At 40.2% G+C, this 19036-nt stretch overlaps 3 protein-coding genes across 3 annotated transcripts; 2 read left to right on the top strand and 1 right to left on the bottom strand.

Moving 5' to 3' along the window:
* Positions 1-90: 90 nt before the first annotated feature.
* Positions 91-2141, top strand: LOC118337990 (F-box only protein 41-like; the record flags this gene model as incomplete). The annotated part of the gene is given in 2 exon segments (XM_035675150.1): positions 91-206; positions 726-2141. Coding segments are annotated over 2 exon segments (179 nt in total), but the record flags the coding sequence as incomplete, so codon positions are not given.
* A 2246-nt stretch (positions 2142-4387) lies between these two features.
* On the top strand, positions 4388-6161 carry LOC118337957 (ceramide-1-phosphate transfer protein-like). Its single transcript, XM_035675116.1, has 5 exons — positions 4388-4396; positions 4469-4650; positions 5349-5493; positions 5565-5761; positions 5933-6161. The coding sequence occupies exons 1-5, from the start codon at positions 4388-4390 to the stop codon at positions 6159-6161; spliced, it is 762 nt and encodes a 253-aa protein (XP_035531009.1).
* A 982-nt stretch (positions 6162-7143) lies between these two features.
* On the bottom strand, positions 7144-15678 carry LOC118337977 (zinc finger protein 37-like). Its single transcript, XM_035675136.1, has 10 exons — positions 15346-15678; positions 14657-14749; positions 13298-13445; positions 11957-12087; positions 11632-11873; positions 11413-11525; positions 10662-10777; positions 10334-10578; positions 10123-10238; positions 7144-9678 (listed from the first exon to the last, which is right to left on the bottom strand). The coding sequence occupies exons 1-10, from the start codon at positions 15596-15598 to the stop codon at positions 8409-8411; spliced, it is 2727 nt and encodes a 908-aa protein (XP_035531029.1). The 5' UTR covers positions 15599-15678; the 3' UTR covers positions 7144-8408.
* Positions 15679-19036: the final 3358 nt, after the last annotated feature.

A 19036-nucleotide genomic window follows, 5' to 3' on the forward strand; every position in this document is an offset into this window, starting at 1 on the left:
TGTGGAGTTGGTTTTAGCTGATTCTATATTTATATTAATATTACTATTATTATTATTACTATTATTATTATTAATAAAGTGTCTCTGCAGGTGTGTGCGATAACATCAGAGCTATAACGGTCGAGGTCGCGGTGTCGGATTACTTTGAAGAACCAGACACTCAGGAAGCTCAACAACTGTTTGGAGAAATTGTTACAACACTAAAGGTGAGTGTGTGAGTTTATAATAAAAACTAATCATACCACAGGTGAATCTGAATAACACCTGAGTTTTCATTTCATAATTTGGGCATTTTGGTTTCATGATGGTGCTGGAGACCTTATTTTAATTACAGCCAATCACACCTCGTATAAAGCAGTGACATCAGCGTTATCAAGTAGAGCCAGTGGACTGACAGACAGTCTGAAAGACAATTCATGTGAAATTATTGGACTTTACTAAAATGTAGTTATCTACCGCAGTACGTCTGCGCGTTATTCAGGAGTGAGATTGCCCCGGTATTACAGCATTAACAAACCACAGAGATAGCAACACAGGCAGAGGGAGTGTGACACTATAACTTTGCTATATATTTACATAGATAACAGTTGTTTGCTGATATATACATGTTCAAAATCTCATGTATAACATTTAAAAACACCTTATTAATGTGNNAATGTAAACTCCGACTACCATAATGTATTTTAACTGGAATACTAATGCTGTGTGTGTGTCTGTGTTTTCAGGTTCTACAGAAGCGTCCTGGACTTTCTGACGTCTTGCAGGTTAAAGTCGAAGGATTCTGCTGATCTCAACACACACAACAGAAATACAGAAATACTGAACCCATCCCTGATTCACCATCTTCTAAACCTCGGACACTTCAGTCACTCAAATTTAGAAAATATGAACTTGTTACTGACTTTTAAGGTGGAAGTCAACATGTCAAGCAGATGTAAAGTTAAAACAAATACTCCAACGCAGTCGAGATGGTCCTGAGTCAGGACTAAGCAAAACCTGGATCCGTTCTTCACAGTCCCTTATTCTGAGTAGTCTGAATCCCTTAACTAAACCCTTTACACAAACTTTATTTCAATTCAGTGTGTCACAAACCCATTTGTCTACCAAGTGTTTTTTGCACTGTATAAAGTAAATCCTTAATTCTCTTTCATTTCAAAACTATAGAGGCACTGAAAGGGAAGAACATGATTTATTACATTATTTTCATCAGTGAAAAGGTTGTTTTTTTTCCTCTCGGAGCTTTTCTCTAAGTTAAAACAGGTGAATTTGTTTTTTTCAAGATTTTTAATTAAATTAATTGATAGTTTTAATTTCTCCATAGACTCTAAACAAAAGGTACATATTGTCTGTTATCTAGTTTGTAACTGTCATGTGTCCTTTGTATAGAAAATTATTTTTATTGGTGCTAAGAGAAATTAAAACTCATCTTGAAGCTTTCCTGTCAGGTCGTGGTCATCCTGCTGTGGTCAAAATTTGATATTACAACAACAAACGCTAAGTTTGTGCAGATAAAAAAATTATTAAAACTTAATAATATGCTCCTGGAAAAAAATGTTTCACCTGTTTTCAAAGATAAAACACTTCCGGACCAAACTCTTGATCTTCCTAAGCACAATTTTTAAAAATCCTTTATTCTACTGTAAAACTGTTCTTACTGTATTTTTGAACTTCAAGAAAACCTTTAGTCTTAATCCAGTTAACCCGTAAACTCCTTTTCTTCTTTAAGCTAAATTGTCCCAATCACAGCATTACTGCCCTTTAAAATATTCTCTATTAACAAACCTTTTTATTTCTATCTTTACATTTACTTCTCTTCAAGCTTTAAGATGAAGATCCTGCCAACAAGATTAGCACAAGTATGTTAGATATCCTTATATTCTACCTTAAAAAGCCATAATTTGTGTTCTGAAGTCATGGAAAACCTTTATTCTTACCTTATTCTTTAGCTTTACATTAAAAATAAGCACAAGCACATGTATGCATAAATATATTTGCACAAGATACACTAACTCATGCACCAAAGACACCAATCAATCAATCAGTCAATCAATCAGATGTTCTGGAGTTGTTGATTGAAAAAATCAATTCATTGTGTGTCTTTCAACATCTTTATAGAACTTAAAGGTGCTACATTTGTCATTTTACCATCAATAAAATCATTTTCTCTCCAGTTTTGATGACTTTTGTGTCATTAATGAACCACATGCTTTACTGATCTAATCAGGCAGAGGGCGCTGTTCTTCCTCAAATACAGCTGCTGCCAGGAAATAAGGTCTTCATTTGGGACTAGCACTAACAATACTACTACGATACAAAACGCTGTCTCTGGGTTATAATCATTGTACTCTATGTCGACTGTCACAACCTGGAAACTTGTCATTTCCAGTCAGATAATCGTAAGTTATAGTAAACAGTACAGACCCCTGTATCTATAGCACTGACCCATGCCTTGTATCTACGGCACTGACTTATGTAACTTAGTGTTATTGTCAAAGAGACTCAATCAAATGTCTGAAAGACAATTAGGGTTAAATTATGGGAATTCTCTAAAACCTATGAAATGAAGGTAATAATATAATTAATGTTACTGTTAATTATATGAATTAGATAAAAAATACAGACCTCTGACCTGTATCTACAGCACTGACCTCAATCCTGTCCTTTTAAACTTAGTATTATTGTCAAATGGACTCAATCAAGAGACAGTTAACCCTGTAAAGCCTGAACCGTGAAATAATTGCATTAATTAATTTTTTGAAACTGGAGCGTTTATTGAACCTTCTGATGAATTATTTAAAAAAAAAAAAAATCAATTTGCATATATGCGTTTTAATTTGTATCATTTTGCTACATCCGGTATTTTTGTGCAATTTATTGTTTGTTTATCTTAAACAAACAAAAACATATAAAACAAGTTTTTTAACCCATTAAACTTTGAGTTTTCCTCAAGTAATTTCAAACATACAAAATAATTTTATTTCCACATTACAGAACAACGTCATGTTCTGTATTTGCTGAAATGAAGCTGTCACGCAGTGGAACCGGCATGGCGGGGGAGGAACTTTTCACTCAGTTTGGTTCAATTTGTGGTTCATAACCTCTTTATTTTGCATTGTCGTCGGCCTGGAAACAGTTTCTGTCCTTGTTCAGGCAAAGATTGACCTTACATTACATGTTTTTCTTACCTTAACCTTTTCAAAATAAGCAAAAATATCCTTGAAAAACCACTTGTGGGTCACTGATTGATGGCAGCCATTTTGGATGTCTCAATTGAAGGCCCTCTGGTGCATAAATTATTGATCCCTGGTGGATTATCAGTGCATAATCCACTGATAATCCACTTGTTACAGGGTTAATACAGTAACTGTCTCTTAGTGTGAAATAATTGAACTAAAACTATTATTAACTTAAATAAAGGTAAAATTAATATCAGTCAGACTCTGCCCTTTTGCCCAAATAAGGATTTCCCAGCAGCCAGCTTCAGGGTGTGTTTGTGTGTGTGTGTGTGTGATAAACAGGCTGAGATAAACTCCAGCAGGACGAAGGTCAAGTGCAAAGGTCGTCCTGAGCCGTGTGTGTACCTGTGGGAGTGAGCAAACAAACGACCTTTAACCCCAACGAGAGCGAGAGAGAGAGAGAGAGAGCATGTGATGACAAGTGTAGTCTTATAAACGGTGTGTGTTTTAACGAGTTAAAGGTTAAAGTGTGTGTGTGTTGTGGTCATCATGGTTTTCCTCAGACGGACAACGCTGCTTCGTTACCTGCTGCTGTCGGCCATGTTGGCTCTGCTCCTCTTCGTCAGCTCCTTGTGGCTCCGTAAGTTTCCTCCGTCACCGTCAGCTGGTACTGTCTGTCTCTCACACTCACTCATCCAGTTACTATTAAGTTCTTATTGCACTGTTCTTAATCACATGCGCCCCCCAGTGGTGATTCCTTACGTACTAATAACAACAGTAATAATAGAAGCATCCTAATGATTGTGTACGTGCATTACACTTGGTGAAGAGTGCATTATGACTTCTTGAGGACTCTGGATTTGTAAATACGTTTTGTTTGTGTCTCTCTTCAGCTCAGGGCGGTGTAAGAGACTGTGGCAGCGCCTGGCAGCCATGTTTGAATTTTTACTACCAAAAGGTACGACGAACACACATAATACAGATCTTTAACTCCTCAAAGTCCCTGAAAACTTTTCTTGAAGTCTGTATTTATCAGGGTCTTTAACTCCTCAGATTCTAGTCTGAAGCCTGAAACAGCTTTTTGAAGAGGAACGGACAAAATGTCTTAACTTTACAGAAGTATTAGTATCCGTTTCTTTCTCTCTCTTTAAGTTAAATTCAATGTAGGTTGACCAACACTGAGTAAAAGCATAAATAATAAACATTGCTTTATGGACAATGTAGATGAATATCAATACTAATTACTTAAATGTTGAGATATAAAAGACAAAAAGCTGTTTGTTTTCTTTCAGCCTGAGCCTCCATTGGCCCCCGGGGAGTGGGCGGAGCCAGACAGAGCCCCGCCCCTCATAAAGGAGTGTCCGGGCCAATCGTTTCAGGCCCGGCGTCTGCTGCAGTATTTAAAGTCCAGCCTGGCCGACGGTGACGACGTCCTGTTGGAGCCGTACCTACAGAGCTGGGATCAACTCCTCAAGTACGAACACGGCCTTTCTTAAAGGAACAACTTTCTTGTTAAGTATCAGATGTTCAGATTGATACCACTCGCTCTCTGTACGGTAAATATTAAGCCACAGCCAGCTTAGTTTAGCTTAAAGACTGGAACTGAGCGGACACAACTGTTACTCCTCACCTCACTAATTAACATATTATCGTTTGTTTAGTCAGGACAAAAAGTGTAAAGATAAAGAAATGTGGAGCCGTTGGGAAGCTCAGTGTGGTCGGCTCTGGTCCTGACTCCACCGGCTTCTGGCTAAACCAAACATTGGTGGAGCTGAATGAAGCCTGATTACTGGAAACAGTCACCTGTCAGTCACAGAAGCCACACCCTTAATTATACAAAACTTTAATCCTTAATATAATTTAAAGGGGGGGAGTTGTACGGTTGTCATTAACGGGGAAATTAACTACAGACTCCAAAAGCCTGTAAACATGTTTATTTCTGCTGTAAAGTTGGACATTTTATTTTAATATGAGGCCTCACTACTGGAGCCAGCCTCTAGTGGATGTAAGAGGAACTGCAGGTTTTGTCAATTTTGTCTTGGCTTCATTTGCTGTATGTTCAGTTTTTGTCTGTATGCTAATTTAAGATAACTGGCTGCTGAAGCTGCTGTTCAACTGTAAGATTTAGACAGATTTATATTTGATGAGATAAAATCACTTCTCTTCTTTCAGTTTCATGGAGTCTCTCGGGACGATCGTCAGTTTCTTTTCTCAGAAGGTGAAGGAAAAGGTCGTGCTGATACGAGAGCTGTCACTCAAACACAGCGCAGAGGCTCATGGAAAACAAATCCCATCATCATCTGGACTAAAACATGGGGTGAGGATGAAAGAGTGGCTCTGTATGAAGTTATCTGACTTGCTGCTAATTTTCTTTATTTTCCTCTTGAGGCGTACCGCTCAGTTCGATCCATGGTGGAGGCGGAGCTAAAAGCGGGCGTGGTCAACTTCTCCCGTCGCACAGATTCGGGCTGCAGGACGCTGCTGCGGCTGCATCGATCTATGCTGTGGTTGAAGCTGATGTTGGAGGGTTTGGCTGAAGGACCGGACGCAGACGGACGATACAAAACACCTGGAGAGCTGAGCAGGTAACAGACGGACCGTGGTGCGTTCAAGGACCGGTCACACTGTCAGACAACAGATGTTACATGGAGCTGCTCAGTTCTGAGTTTGTTTCAACTTTCTTTTGTGTATGGATGGAAATTAGAGCCAATATAACATTGACTCCATATGTTCTGTTCTTCGTTTTCCTCCCTCAGGGACGCCTACAGGGTGGCGTTGGCGCCCCACCACCCCTGGGTGCTCCGTCAGGCTGCAGAGTTCGTCTTCCTCGCTCTCCCAGACAGACATTACTTCCTGCAGCTGGTCTGTGTGCAGAGCCAGCGGGAGGCCACGCCCGTCCTACGCATCATCATCCACGCCCTGACGCTGGTCCACACGCAAACTCAACGAATCCTGGCCGAACACAACCTGCTGGAGCTGCCCTGAACACGCTTACTGTGCGTATGTAAGCAACCACGACTCTGTCACAGTGTCACAGTACAACAGTACAGTCACTGCTGACACATTTTTGCACAGAATATTTTTATTTTGGTCGTGTATACGTAGCATAGCAAGCAAAAGCAGGCTCACATTTTTTACAGTTGAATACAGTATTTAAGCAGGATTTGCTCTTCACTCTGCTGCAGACCAGGATATTGGTTGTTTATACTTGAATAACGCTTGTGGAGGAAACCATGCACTTTAAGGCACCATATGCTGCATTCAGGACCACGTGGGATTTGGAAGTGTTTGGATGTCACATTCATCAACATGTAGAATTAGAGCTGTGTTCAGAATCAGAATGTCACACACACACAATCTCATTTCCTCATCTGCTAGTGTTAGCGAGCGCCGTTGACGTCACCTGTGCAGAGAAGATAAGCTGGTTCATCGTGTATAAATGGGGACTAATATGCTTTAGAGTACCAGCTACCATCGCCGCGAATCTCTGCGGTCTGTGCAGAAAAGTAGGCTAACCTTTAACACAACACGCTTGGGCGTTCATTTCGTACCTATTCTCACGTTAGATTTTGGGAGGAGTACTCGAATATGGACATTACTTAGTAGTCGGCAGTATGTTAGCAGACGATTTTGAGCATAGCCCCTTTTTGCCCTCAAACAGTTGAGCAACCCTCGGCCAACAATATTTTGAAGATGTTTAAAAGATAAAAACAAGACATATATATATATATGTATATGTATATCTTATCTTTTAGCCATCTTCAAAATGTATTTTCAACATAGATTAGCCTAGCACTAGCATATCTAAGTACAGGAAAGGAGGAAGTTAACCGCGGTTGTGAAAGGGGCGGGGTTTAGAAAGGTTTGAATATTACAGAGCTTAAGCTGATTAAGTCAATTTAAACTACTCCGTTTTGAGAATTGCCCTCTTTCCCATTGCCCTGAACACAACATTAAAATTGGCTGGTTTTATGGCAACAGCGGAACGTAAATAAAAACTAATTAACTAATCGACACTGCAAGAAAACATGTAAAAAATATATATCACTGTACAGTTTCAGTTTCTACACAACAGAGATAAAGTTTGCAAGAGTGAAATTTACGTCTTTTTTTTGGATATCGACAGTAGAGAGACAGAAAGTATCAGTAAATACAACATGAAGAACAACACGACTCTGCTACCTAAAGATCTGTAATTATTTGTAGTTCTAACGAAGGATCAGATTTCTTCCCTCTGTAAACAGTTCAGGACTGTTTATACTGCAGCAGCCCTGAAACCTGCATCACAACTCCTCTTTTAAACTCAAAGTTCTTTAGAGCTGAAACTGATCATTTATTTGTATGATGTATGATGATTGATCATTTACGTGTTTGTTTTTGTTTTGAAGATATTCAGTTTACAAAGATGTAAAACAGATAAAAGTCAGTTATTTATCTTCTATTTCTGTAAATCAATAAATTCTTTCAGCTTTTTGTCTTTTTAAATACTCGTGCTGTTATGATACCTGAATTTTGGTAACAAACTAAAACAAATAATCGATTAATTGTTCCAGAAATTAGTTTTCTGTTTTTTTTTTATCAAAAAGTAGAGCTTGGTATGAAAACACCAAAACAAATAATTATTGAAAAAGTTGTTGATTGTTTTCAGCTCTTATTGTTTTAATGAAAAAACAAAAGGAGGCTCGTTAACGACTGCTACATTTAAACACCAAAATATCTGTTGTCAGTTGATTAATCGATTGTTTGTGTTTAATTTCTTTTTCCTCCCTAAAGTAAAATAATATGAAATTTTTTAACACCAATACTTGAACACTTTTTCACTGCTTTAAGTGTTTTTACAAAAAAGATTTAAAGGTCCAGTGTGTAACATTACTGTAATATAATGTTCACAAGTATGTTTTCATTAGTGTTTAATCACCTGAAAATAAGAATCATTGTGTTTTTGTTAAAATGAGATGTTTTATCTTCTGGCGGAGTCCACCATGTTTCTACAATAGCCTAGAACAGACTAACCAAACACTGGCCGTAGATTGGGGCTTTCACATTTTTTTGCGCCCAGCGTAGTTTCTCGTACACGTGAGCGGTATTCAAATGGCTGCAATCTGCCACTAAATCCTACACACCGGTCCTTTAAATCAGCGACAGTTTACAAATCTGATGTCAGTTTTCTGTGGACACATTTTAAGAAAAGATGTGGTTTTTCAGACGGAACTGGCTGTTAAAACGCATCTTTCAGGACGTGGATTCGCTCAGGAACGGGTTTTCTTCCCCGTGGTGACTCTTCATGTGTGTTTTCAGACAATGGCCCTGAGTGAAGGCCTTGTCACAGAGGCTGCACTGGTACGGTCTCTCTCCGTTGTGGGTCCTCATGTGGACCGTCAGGTGTTCTTGGCGAGAGCACGCCTTCCCGCAGACGGCGCAGACAAACAGTTTGATGCCCAAGTGGCTCCTCACGTGGTTGTTAAGGTGAGTCTTTCGTTTGAAAAAGCGGCCGCACTCCGAGCAGCCGTACGGCGCCTCGCCGCTGTGCACACGCATGTGCGCCTTCAGCTCACCGTTGGATATGAAGCCTTTGCTGCAGACGACGCAGGTGAACGGACGCTCGTTGCTGTGCGTCTTCATGTGAGTCGTTAAACCGCAGTTGGACATGAAGGTCTTGCAGCAGATGTGGCAGAGGTACGGCCGGTCTCTGGCCGTGTGGATCTTCTCATGCGACTTCAACGTGCCTGGCAGTTTGAAACGCTTCCCGCAGACCTCGCAGCCATAACGCCGCTCCCCAGAGTGAGTCGCCTTGTGACGCGTCAAAGATCGCAGGTCATAGAAAGACTTGCCGCAGACGTTGCAGTGGTACTTGTCTCTGCCCGAGTGCACCTTCCTGTGAGCTCTGAGCTGCGCCTTCAGACCGAACGCCTTTGGGCAGATGTCACACTTGTGAGGTTTATCGGCCACGTGGACCCAGCGGTGAACGCTCAGACCGGACATGTGAGCGAAGGTCTTGTTGCAGACGTCACATTTGAACGGTCGGTCTCCCGTGTGCAGGGTGGTGTGGCAGTTGAGGCCGGTGACGGTAAAGAAAGACTTTCCACAATACGAGCAGTCGTGAGTTTTCTGATAATTTCTGAGATGTCCCTTTAACTCCTCCACGGATTGGAAACGCTCTCCGCACACACCACAGATGCACTGCGGCTCCTCCACGTGACTCCAGGCGTGTTTGATCAGACTGCCCAGCATCCTGTACCAAACGCCACACACTTTACACGGTGTTTTGCTGCTCTCAATCGACCTCTCCTCCCCGCCGGACGTCCTGCCTCCTCGCTTCCTCCTCGGCTTCGACGACTGCGTCTCGGGATCCGGTTTCCAGTCGTCGTCTCCATCAAACGCCTCGTCTTTGTTGTCGTCGTCGTCGCTGGAGTCCGCTTGCTTCTCTGCAGCAGCATCGTCATCAGCTTCCTCCGGTGGTTGTGAGTGAACTCTGTTACCTTCTACGTGCTGTACCGACCTGCTGTGGGGCAACAATGTCAGATTACTTTGTGCAGATCTATGTCGTAGATATTTGTAGTGGACCAGACTGACGTCTAGTTGTACTTATTTCTCATGCATGAATGTAAACCTGTGGTTCAGCCTGGAGGTCTGGACCCAGGAAACAGGAAATAATCTGCTCAAATTCACCAAATACTCTGTTTTCTCAAACTTCCTGCAGTTATTGAGTTCACTGTTTGGGTTCATTGTTCAGTTCATCTGATGTTATTGATATTAGTGAATAAAATATACATAAAATACAGTCAGTTTACTCAGTGAAAGAAAAAGGCTCCTTTAAGGAAGAGGTTGGGAACTACTGGGAACTAATAAGACTTTATTGATATCAAGTCGAATTATTCTACAAACGTATCAGACACATTATTGTTTCTATGTCTTAATAAATGTGTGGAGGAGATCTTTAAGTTACCTTGAACTGAGTCCGGCTTCATCACTCTTCATCAGCTCAGCGGACGGAGAATCGGAGGACGTCTCATCGTTTCTCTGTAAGAGGTGAAGCTCCTCCTCCTCCTCCTCCTCTCCTGTCTGCAAGAGTTTGTTCCCAAATGATGTTTTTTAAGGAAACAACTTATTAAAATATTTAAATGAATGCTGGTTCAATCTCAGGGACATTTATGGACCTTCACTCTGATGTAGAGCAGCGTCTTTGCGACGCCGGTGGACTTCATGGTCCTGTAGATCTCGTCCGGCGTCAGCGTCTTCACTTGGAGCCGCTGGAGCCTCCTGCTCCTGTCGGACTTGAAGATGTCAAAAGGTTTGTTGGCTTCTGCCAGCTGAGGGAAGGTAGATCTCAGCAGGTCCAGGAAGTCCGCCTCCTGCAGACCGCGAGGACACCTCAGGTCCTGTATCGAGGATTTCAGTAACACTGAAACAGAGAGAAAATATACCTTAATTAACCTCCATCGACACGGTCAGTGAGTTCGTTCAGAACCATGCTGTCATATTCACCGTTTTTAGAGAGCAGGTCGGACTGGGAGTCTTCCAGCATGCAGATTTTAAGGAGGTGGTGAGTTGGTTCTTCACCGAGGCGAGGTCTGCCACGCTTCCTCCTCTCAGAAGAATCTCTGGGAGACGATAACCCAACAGATGAGACACAACATCTGATCATCCTGTAGCGTTATTATTAACACCAGGGCTGCAACTGACCATCAATTTCTCATCATACCATCATTATCGATTCATCTGTCCATCATTTTCTGGATTAATCGATTAGTAGTTTGGTCCATAATGTCAGCAAGGTGACGTCCTCAACCAAAGATATTCAGTTTACGGTCATAAAGGACGACAGAAACCAGAAAACACTCACATCTGAGAAGCTGGACTTAATAAGCTTCTTTTTTGACAGTTTTAGTGTTTTCATCTCCCTGACACTTGGCATACTTACATACTTATTTATCAGAGAGTAAATATAGTTTGTGTTCAGAAATGTTAATTATAATAATATGACTCCTAAAAATAACAATTTAATTAACTTTTCCTCACAGACATGAACAAAACACTGAGATATAGACTTCTTTTGTACATTTTCTAAGTTTTCTTACACTCCTTAAAATCAAGAAGACCCTTATGACCTTCAGGTGGGTAACCAGTGTACTAAAGGAACCTTCTCAATGACCACAGAAACCTTCCTCAGTGGCCATTAAACTACTGCAGAACCTCGTGTAGATTACTGGGTCTGTGTGTCGGTCTCTTTGGTCACCTGTGGTGTGTTTGGGTTTGATCAGTCGACGTCGTGGCAGAGCTGGACGGAGAATCATCTTGTCTCTGTAGAGGATGAAGGTCGTCACTGCTGCTCTCAGGATCCTCTCCGGTCTGTAAACACAAGAAATATTAAATAACGAATTGAAGCTCATTGGAGGATGGAGAGAGTTTGTGGTTTTTAATCAGCTGATGTTATGTTAGACTGTTTTGGATTCACCTTCAGGCGGATGTAGAGGGCTGAGTTTCCCGCTCCAGTCAGCCTAATGCTCCTGTCGATCTCCTCCGGCGTCACCGTCGTCACTCTAAGCGGCTGCAGTCTCTTCGTTCTGTCAGTCGTGAAGAAGTCTAAAGGTTTCTGAGCAGCCAGCTGAGGAAAGGTGGACCTCAGCAGGTCCAGGAAGTCCGCCTCCTGCAGCCCACGAGGACACTGCAGCTCCTGCACCGGACATTTCCGAAACACTGAAACAGACAAAAGAAAATCATCGTGAGGTTGAGTTCATCTTTACATTTCTGGGATCAGTCACTAATCAATCACAGTGTACCCCTGTTTGAGAGCACACTGGTCTGAGAGTCCTCCAGGATGCAGATCCTGAGATCTAGATGTTTCTGTGTGTCACTGGTCCGAGGCCTGCCGGGCCTTCTCCTGTCAGACCGACCTCTGGGGGAAATTAACCTGGAGGGTGAAGACAGGTTAACAAAATAAGACGGTAGTGAACATATGGGACTTGTTCATGGCCAAAAGTTTGTGGACACTGGAACATTAGACTCATATGGGACTGTGACTGTTGGTGGGGTCCAGCACTGATGTTGGGTGATCAGGTCTGGATCACAGTCCAGTTCATTCGGGGCTCTGTGCAGACCGGTTCAGTTCTTTATGGAGTTTTGTGTTTTGTGTCACTAGCTAACAGCATGCTAGCTAATAACAACCAGCTAACATGTCGCTGCTCACCACACCTAGCTACAACCACACAATCATCCTCAGCTACCACGCTATGCTAACAAGCAGGCTAACAGCATGCTGCCTGAGCCACCAAATAAACCAACAACAAACACAACGTTAGGCTAACTAGCATGCTACCAACATGTTAAGCTAACAATCTTCACATACACACTTGCTGGTTTGGATCCCGGTGGCTAGCGCTGGTCGAGCGAGCTAGAGAGTGAATGAAGAGAAGGAGTGGCGTTAACAAAGCAGCGAATCAGATAAATAAAATGTTCTGATTTCAGATTTATTCCTCTTTTTTTATTGATGTAGAGGTCTTGATGAAGAGTTAATTTGTTAATTTAAACTGTTATGTAGTCAGTTCACTGGACAGTAGAAAAAGTAGAATTTATTCTATTTTACATAAAAAATCCTCTTCTCCCTTATTAGTCTATTAAAAGAAGAAGTAGAATTTTTACAGAATAAAGTCGTTTTTTATATAACGGACTGTAAATTAGACAGAAAACCACCGTCATATCTCATGGCAACACACTGCTGCTGTTGATGGTAAAAATATGGAATAAAACAGGACTAATGTCCTTTTACCGTATTTATTACAGTAAAGTTCTGGCAACCACAGCCAGGCATTTCCATGACTGGAAAACTAGTCTTTAGATTTTCCAGGACGTGTGGAAATATGTTTCACAGCAGTGAAAGCTCAAATAAAAACAACCACGACTCCGCACATCCCACTCAGCCCCGCAGCCGGCGAATCCCATCTGACCTCACCACAGCCTGTTTGGAGGCGGTCGGATGCGCTTTGACCCGACTCGACAGATTGCCAATCTGGTTACGGAAACACAAATCAACGCAGCACTGTTTGACACAAAAGGGGGCGTGTCCACATACTTTTAGCTACATGAACATCTTCATTAAACTGGTGGGCGCTGGGATCTGTGACCTTGATGTTATTTGAAAATCCGGGTCCTTCAGATCTTCGCGTCCCTTTCTGGAGCTTGTTGCCGACAGCTGCTGCCCTTCATCTCCATCATCACCCTCTTCATCGTCATCAAACCACAGGAGGCCCAGACTCCCAGTGTCTTCCACATCTGGACACAGACGCAGGAGAAGGTCTCAGTTTGTACGGAGTCCAGTAGAACCAGTAGTCACAGACAACACAACATTGTCTGCGTATAGTGACACTTATTTATTTACTCACTGCAACCAAATCAGAAAAAAAATATAATTTAACCTGTTTAAAAATGTAGTTTTGTATTTTATGTCAAGACACTGTGAATACAGTTTTATATTATTAGTAGAAGTAATTAAAATACTTTATCTAAATGTTATTTACTGTTAGTTAAATTAGCTCAGTCAGAATGAGGTTATATTAGTAGGATAACGTGGAACTAATCCAGTATAACTATAACATAATGTAAATGTAACTGCAACTTGTGATTTATTTTCTTTTATAAAATGTGAGAAAATAAAAAATAAACTAAAAATAGAGAAGTATCCATCACAAACTCCCCAAATCCAAAACTCAAAAAGGTCAGAACCAGCAAATATTTTAGCTTACAGAATTTTGAGAGTTTTCTTATTATTTTTAATAACTTTGGTAAATGGTAAATGGACCTGTACTTGTATACCTTTCTAGTCTTCCGACCACTCAAAGTGCTTTTACACTACGTGCCACATTCACCCTTTCACACACATTCACTCAGTGATGGCAAAGTCCATCGAACAGAAACTAACTCATTCATACACATTCACAAAAATGGGGAGCACGTGGCGATCGAACCAACAACCTTCCGATTGGGGGACGACCCGCTCTGCCTCTGAGCCACAGCCCGCCCCACTTTTTATACAGTATTATGTTTTTACTATTATTATTATTAATATTTGTATTATTATTGAACGCTTTTGTTCTGGTCTTAAGTTTTAACAACAGTTTTATTTACATATGTTTCCAGATCTTTTCTTTTATTGTCCTTCATTCTTTGGGGACGTAAATAAAGTCATAACCTGTTTTTTTTATTGTTTGACGCAGCAGCTTTTAAACATGGAACCATTTGGCACTTTTACAGCTTGTTTCACCTAAAAGGGGTGCGCGGTCGTTATGACGTGACGTATGGCTGCCGTCATCTACACTTTAACTACATTTTACTGAACAACAGCTTCAATGTAGGATTTTTACAGTATGTAATTAAAAGGTCTGAATTCTTCATTTACCACTGGTGAACATGAACATTTCACTCATTCATTTCAGCTGTAATTGGCTTATTTGTTTTCTCATTTAATAACATGATTAAAGACTCACCTGACTGCTGCTGTGTGTGCTGCTGCTCCTCTTCCTCCTCCTCCCCCTCACTCACAATAACCACCTCATGGCTCTCCACATCTGACACCAGGGCTTTGTGATTTCAAAGTAAAAGAAAGTCAGACTCGACTTTTTTATAAATGTAAAATTCAAACCTGCAGCAGAGAGTCACTTGTGTTTGCAGTTATCATCAGGGCTGCACAATTAATCACAATATGTATATAAGTGCAACATGCAAATCTCAGGAAGCTGCGATTCTTAAATAAAAAAGGTAAAATTATAATTAAGTCCTGGTCTACATATATTGTTCTCCAGATTTAATAAAACATGAAATTCATCATCATGATTTCAATGTTTATTAGAGAGAATTAATTTTCCGACACTATAATATATCAAAATAATCGCAATAGGATGTTTTTATCATATCTTGCAGCCCTCATGCACTCAGTAAGGCCCATGAATCAAATGTAAAAACTGACTAATTCACTACATTTACTTTAACTTATTTTGGTGCCGATTTGTCAGACACATTATAAAAATACCTCCCCACATTCACTTCATGTCCTCTGTGGTTTGTCGGGTTGTCAGCGAGCAAATAAACTTTAAATGACTCGTTTTTTAAATGAAGTTCCGCATCTTAAAACAACACAGCGTTCATGTTATTCGTGTATCGGTCGCAGTTCTCTGACCTTTCCTCTCCAGTTTGACCCGAGGCTGCAGGAGGAGCTCCAGCTGTCTCCTCTGCCGGTCGATCTCCCGTCTGAAGCCCGCAGCCTCCTCCTCGTACCCGGCCACGGTTCTCTCCACCACCGCTAAGATCTCCTGCGCGGCGGTGCTCAGCTTCTCGGTCACGATCCCTCTCAGTATCTCCGCCTTGGACATGTTCCCCAGACTGTCGAGCGTCTCCGAGCCGCCGCTGCTCCTCTTCATCCAGTAAAACATCTTTAATCTCTGCCTGCAGCTGAGAGTTTGTGCACAATAACTTTGCACATTTGCGCCATGCGTGGACGGTGTGCTTCCAGGTTTTGGTGCAGCTACAAATGATGTCCGGCGAGAAACAAAAACAAAGTGGGTGTTGTGAAAATGAACTATAGTATATCATATAGTATAATATATATTACTAATAGTTTATTATAAGAACTGACTGAAAAGAGAAAGGCCTGCGTGCTAATACCTTCTAATCTGTATGTTTACAGGTTTATTTACAGATTTGTTCTGTGTTTTTAAATAAACAGTAAATATCTGTGGAAATAAATAAATTATATAATATACCTTTGCAGACCTAAAAGCAGTAACTTTATGATTATTTGCATTTAAATTAGACATGTAAATTCACAGGCAATTTTATTAATATTCATGTATTTAAAAAATACTGAAAATTTGTAAAATAAATGGGAATAATCCTGTAAATTTACAGATTTAGTTTTACAGTGTAGCTACAGTAAAACTATAATATTTAATTAGTAATACTATGTATCTCGATCTGTAGTATTCCTGTACTATTTTAAATAGTATTACTGTTGTATATTATATAGTGTTTCTGTAGTTGTCCTTTAAATGTACTGTAGAACATAAAGTAATACTGATAATGTTTTAGTAAATGTAAAGTATTACTATAGTAACTTAATATATGTCTGACTATTGAACATACTATAGAAACACTTTATAGAAATATAGTATAACTCCAGTAATTCCCTGAAAAACCATAGAAATACAACAGGAATATAGTGATACTATACAAACACTGTAGTAGAACTTTACTATAAGATCACCAACTCTATAGTATTCATATATTAATTTTCTTCAGTGCGTTTCCCAAACCCATAAAATGACTGTAGCAGTTTGGTGGAATTTATATAGTAATTCTTTAAAGTTATACAATTTTTCTTAAGGTACAAAATAATTCCATTAAACATTCATACACAATGGCTTATTATGTATTATATAATTTAAGATTTACACATTAAAAGGCTGATTCTTATTTGTCAACTTCAACTGTTTTTAATTTACTTACTAATAATCAACTTCTATCTATTTTTAGCTTCAAGACACAAATCGATATCCACTCTTGCAAAATCTTCACTGACCATCTCTCATCTAATACCATAAAACTTTCAAATAACATAAAACATCTTTTTTTTATCTTTGTTGTGGTGGTCCTTGAACATTTACTACAACTACACATTAAATAGTACCTTAGATATTTCATGTGTTGTTTCAGTTGCTGTTAAACTAAACCAAATGCTGTCTGACACATTCAGTCCATCCATTAGACTCTAAATAGTGAATCAGTCTATCCAATTTCCAACCTCTGTGTCTGGCAGAGCTGGAAGGACAATAGTGAGTTAATGTCTTTGTCAGGGGTCGTTAGTGTACTCAATGGTAACAAAAGGGGTCCCTTCAAGAAAAAGGTTGGGAACCACTGGTACAAATGTACTTAACATAGGGAGTGATACTCACCAGCAGCTCCAGTCAGAGCCATCATGGCACAAAGAAGTGCAGACAGAGTCAGCATCTTCATGGTGGAGATGATGCCAAAGGTGATGATTACCTTTAATAAAGACAGACAGTGTTAGTAATACTCGTCCGGGGAAGAGACGACCTGTAGTCACTCAAGGAGCAGAGCTGCTGCAGAATGATCCTCTCTTCTTCCTTCTCAGTGTCAGCCTGTGACTTCAGTCTTCCTGTGAGGAGCTGCTGAACGAGACAAACATCAGCTCTTACTATACAGTTACTTATCTCGGGCCACCTCGTACAAAAACATGAAACAAAACACAAAAATACAACAGAGTTGATTAACAGACAACACAATCTCGCCAACGAACGTGAAAGCTAATCATCAAAAGTTCAAATATCTTATTGTCCTTCCAGGGAAATTGGATATGAGCCAGGATCATTCAAAAATACATCAAACACACCTAAACAGTGGTGGACAGCCAACAGACAGACATAGTTTACAGTTCAGGAGGTGTTCAGCATCCAGTGTCAAGGTAAGTACAAGTAGCAATGTAAGCAATCTACAGGACAACAGTTTAATAGATCTAATGTTTAACATGTGAATGGAAGAATGGATGATGGCAACCATGTATCGTCGGACCTGAGGCGGAACAGTTAAAGGTAAGGGGCTGATCTTAGACCTTTGCATTGTGAAGCAACATTTTGTTGTCAAGAACGGACGTATCGAGAGATATGCACCAACTCCATACCAAACACCTTCGATGGTGGTTATTACAGGATGTCCACTGTCTTTCTAAAACTGCTTAGCACGTCTTTATTCTTTTGCCAGTGTAGGTGTAGGAAGGACTCATCATTTCATGTTCAATGTTTAGTTGGGACATGTCAAGAGAGGATAGTGGGCTGACACAACGGGCAGGGCATTGGGGTGCAATGCCATCCATGTGCCTCTCCATCACCTAAACCCTCAACCTGTTCAAGTTCATTTAATTGAGAAGAAAAGAAAACGGCGCTGCATATACAATTCCTGCATCCACTGTGACTTGTGAACATTACATTTTATTAATTTACCTTTCTTAGGCAACTTCCTGGGTATGTATGTTCTTTTTAAGTATAGACGATCTGTCATTCATTCTCTTGTTCCAAGACTAAGGTTGGTCTTTGAAATCATGTTGATACTAACAGTGAAATTGGTTATAAAGTACTATTGAGACAATCTGCAGGAGCTGGTAAAGTTAGAATTAGGACTTAAAATCCTCTTTGAGTGAAATACAGCAGTGGTGACTGAATTGTATTTCTTTTACCTCGATATTGTGCTTTATGTTGATGTACTTGGCCTGTTTTTCTCTAAGTTATGATTACTTCATAGCTTATTGTTCCACTCAGTATTCAAAGAGGGCTGTCCCAGCCCTTTATATTCAAAGGCTTATAAATAATAGTTGATCCCTCACACACAATTAACTTCCTGAACATGTGCAACTGTTTCAGACCTATAGGTTCTGCCATGTTGACAGGTACAGAATCCGTTCCTGGCTGCGCATGTGAATTATTTGTCAATAGTAATATTATGTTATCATTCAGGTAGCACATCAAAAAGAATCTTTATCATGACTCCACAGAATGTAATTTTAGCAGGAATATAGTGTGTGTTATGGCCGGCGCGAGTATTTTCTCCCTTAAGGTTTTAACCATTTCCCACCATTACTACCATAAACACTGCCTCACTGATTGGTCACAAACAATCCCTACTTTCTATTTGGAGTAAATAATGATATAGATCTCGCTTACTTGATTATTGGAGTCCAATTAAGTGTCTCTTAGGTATTACCTAGACTCGGATAATTCCAATATTATTAAGATGACAATACCCGTATTTAACCCATCAAAATCCAAATCAAATTAACACATAAGTTAAAAACAAGTAAA

This window comes from Morone saxatilis, unplaced genomic scaffold, assembly GCF_004916995.1.
Source record: "Morone saxatilis isolate NCDOM2014 unplaced genomic scaffold, NCSU_SB_2.0 Contig4, whole genome shotgun sequence".
Taxonomy (NCBI): domain Eukaryota; kingdom Metazoa; phylum Chordata; class Actinopteri; family Moronidae; genus Morone; species Morone saxatilis.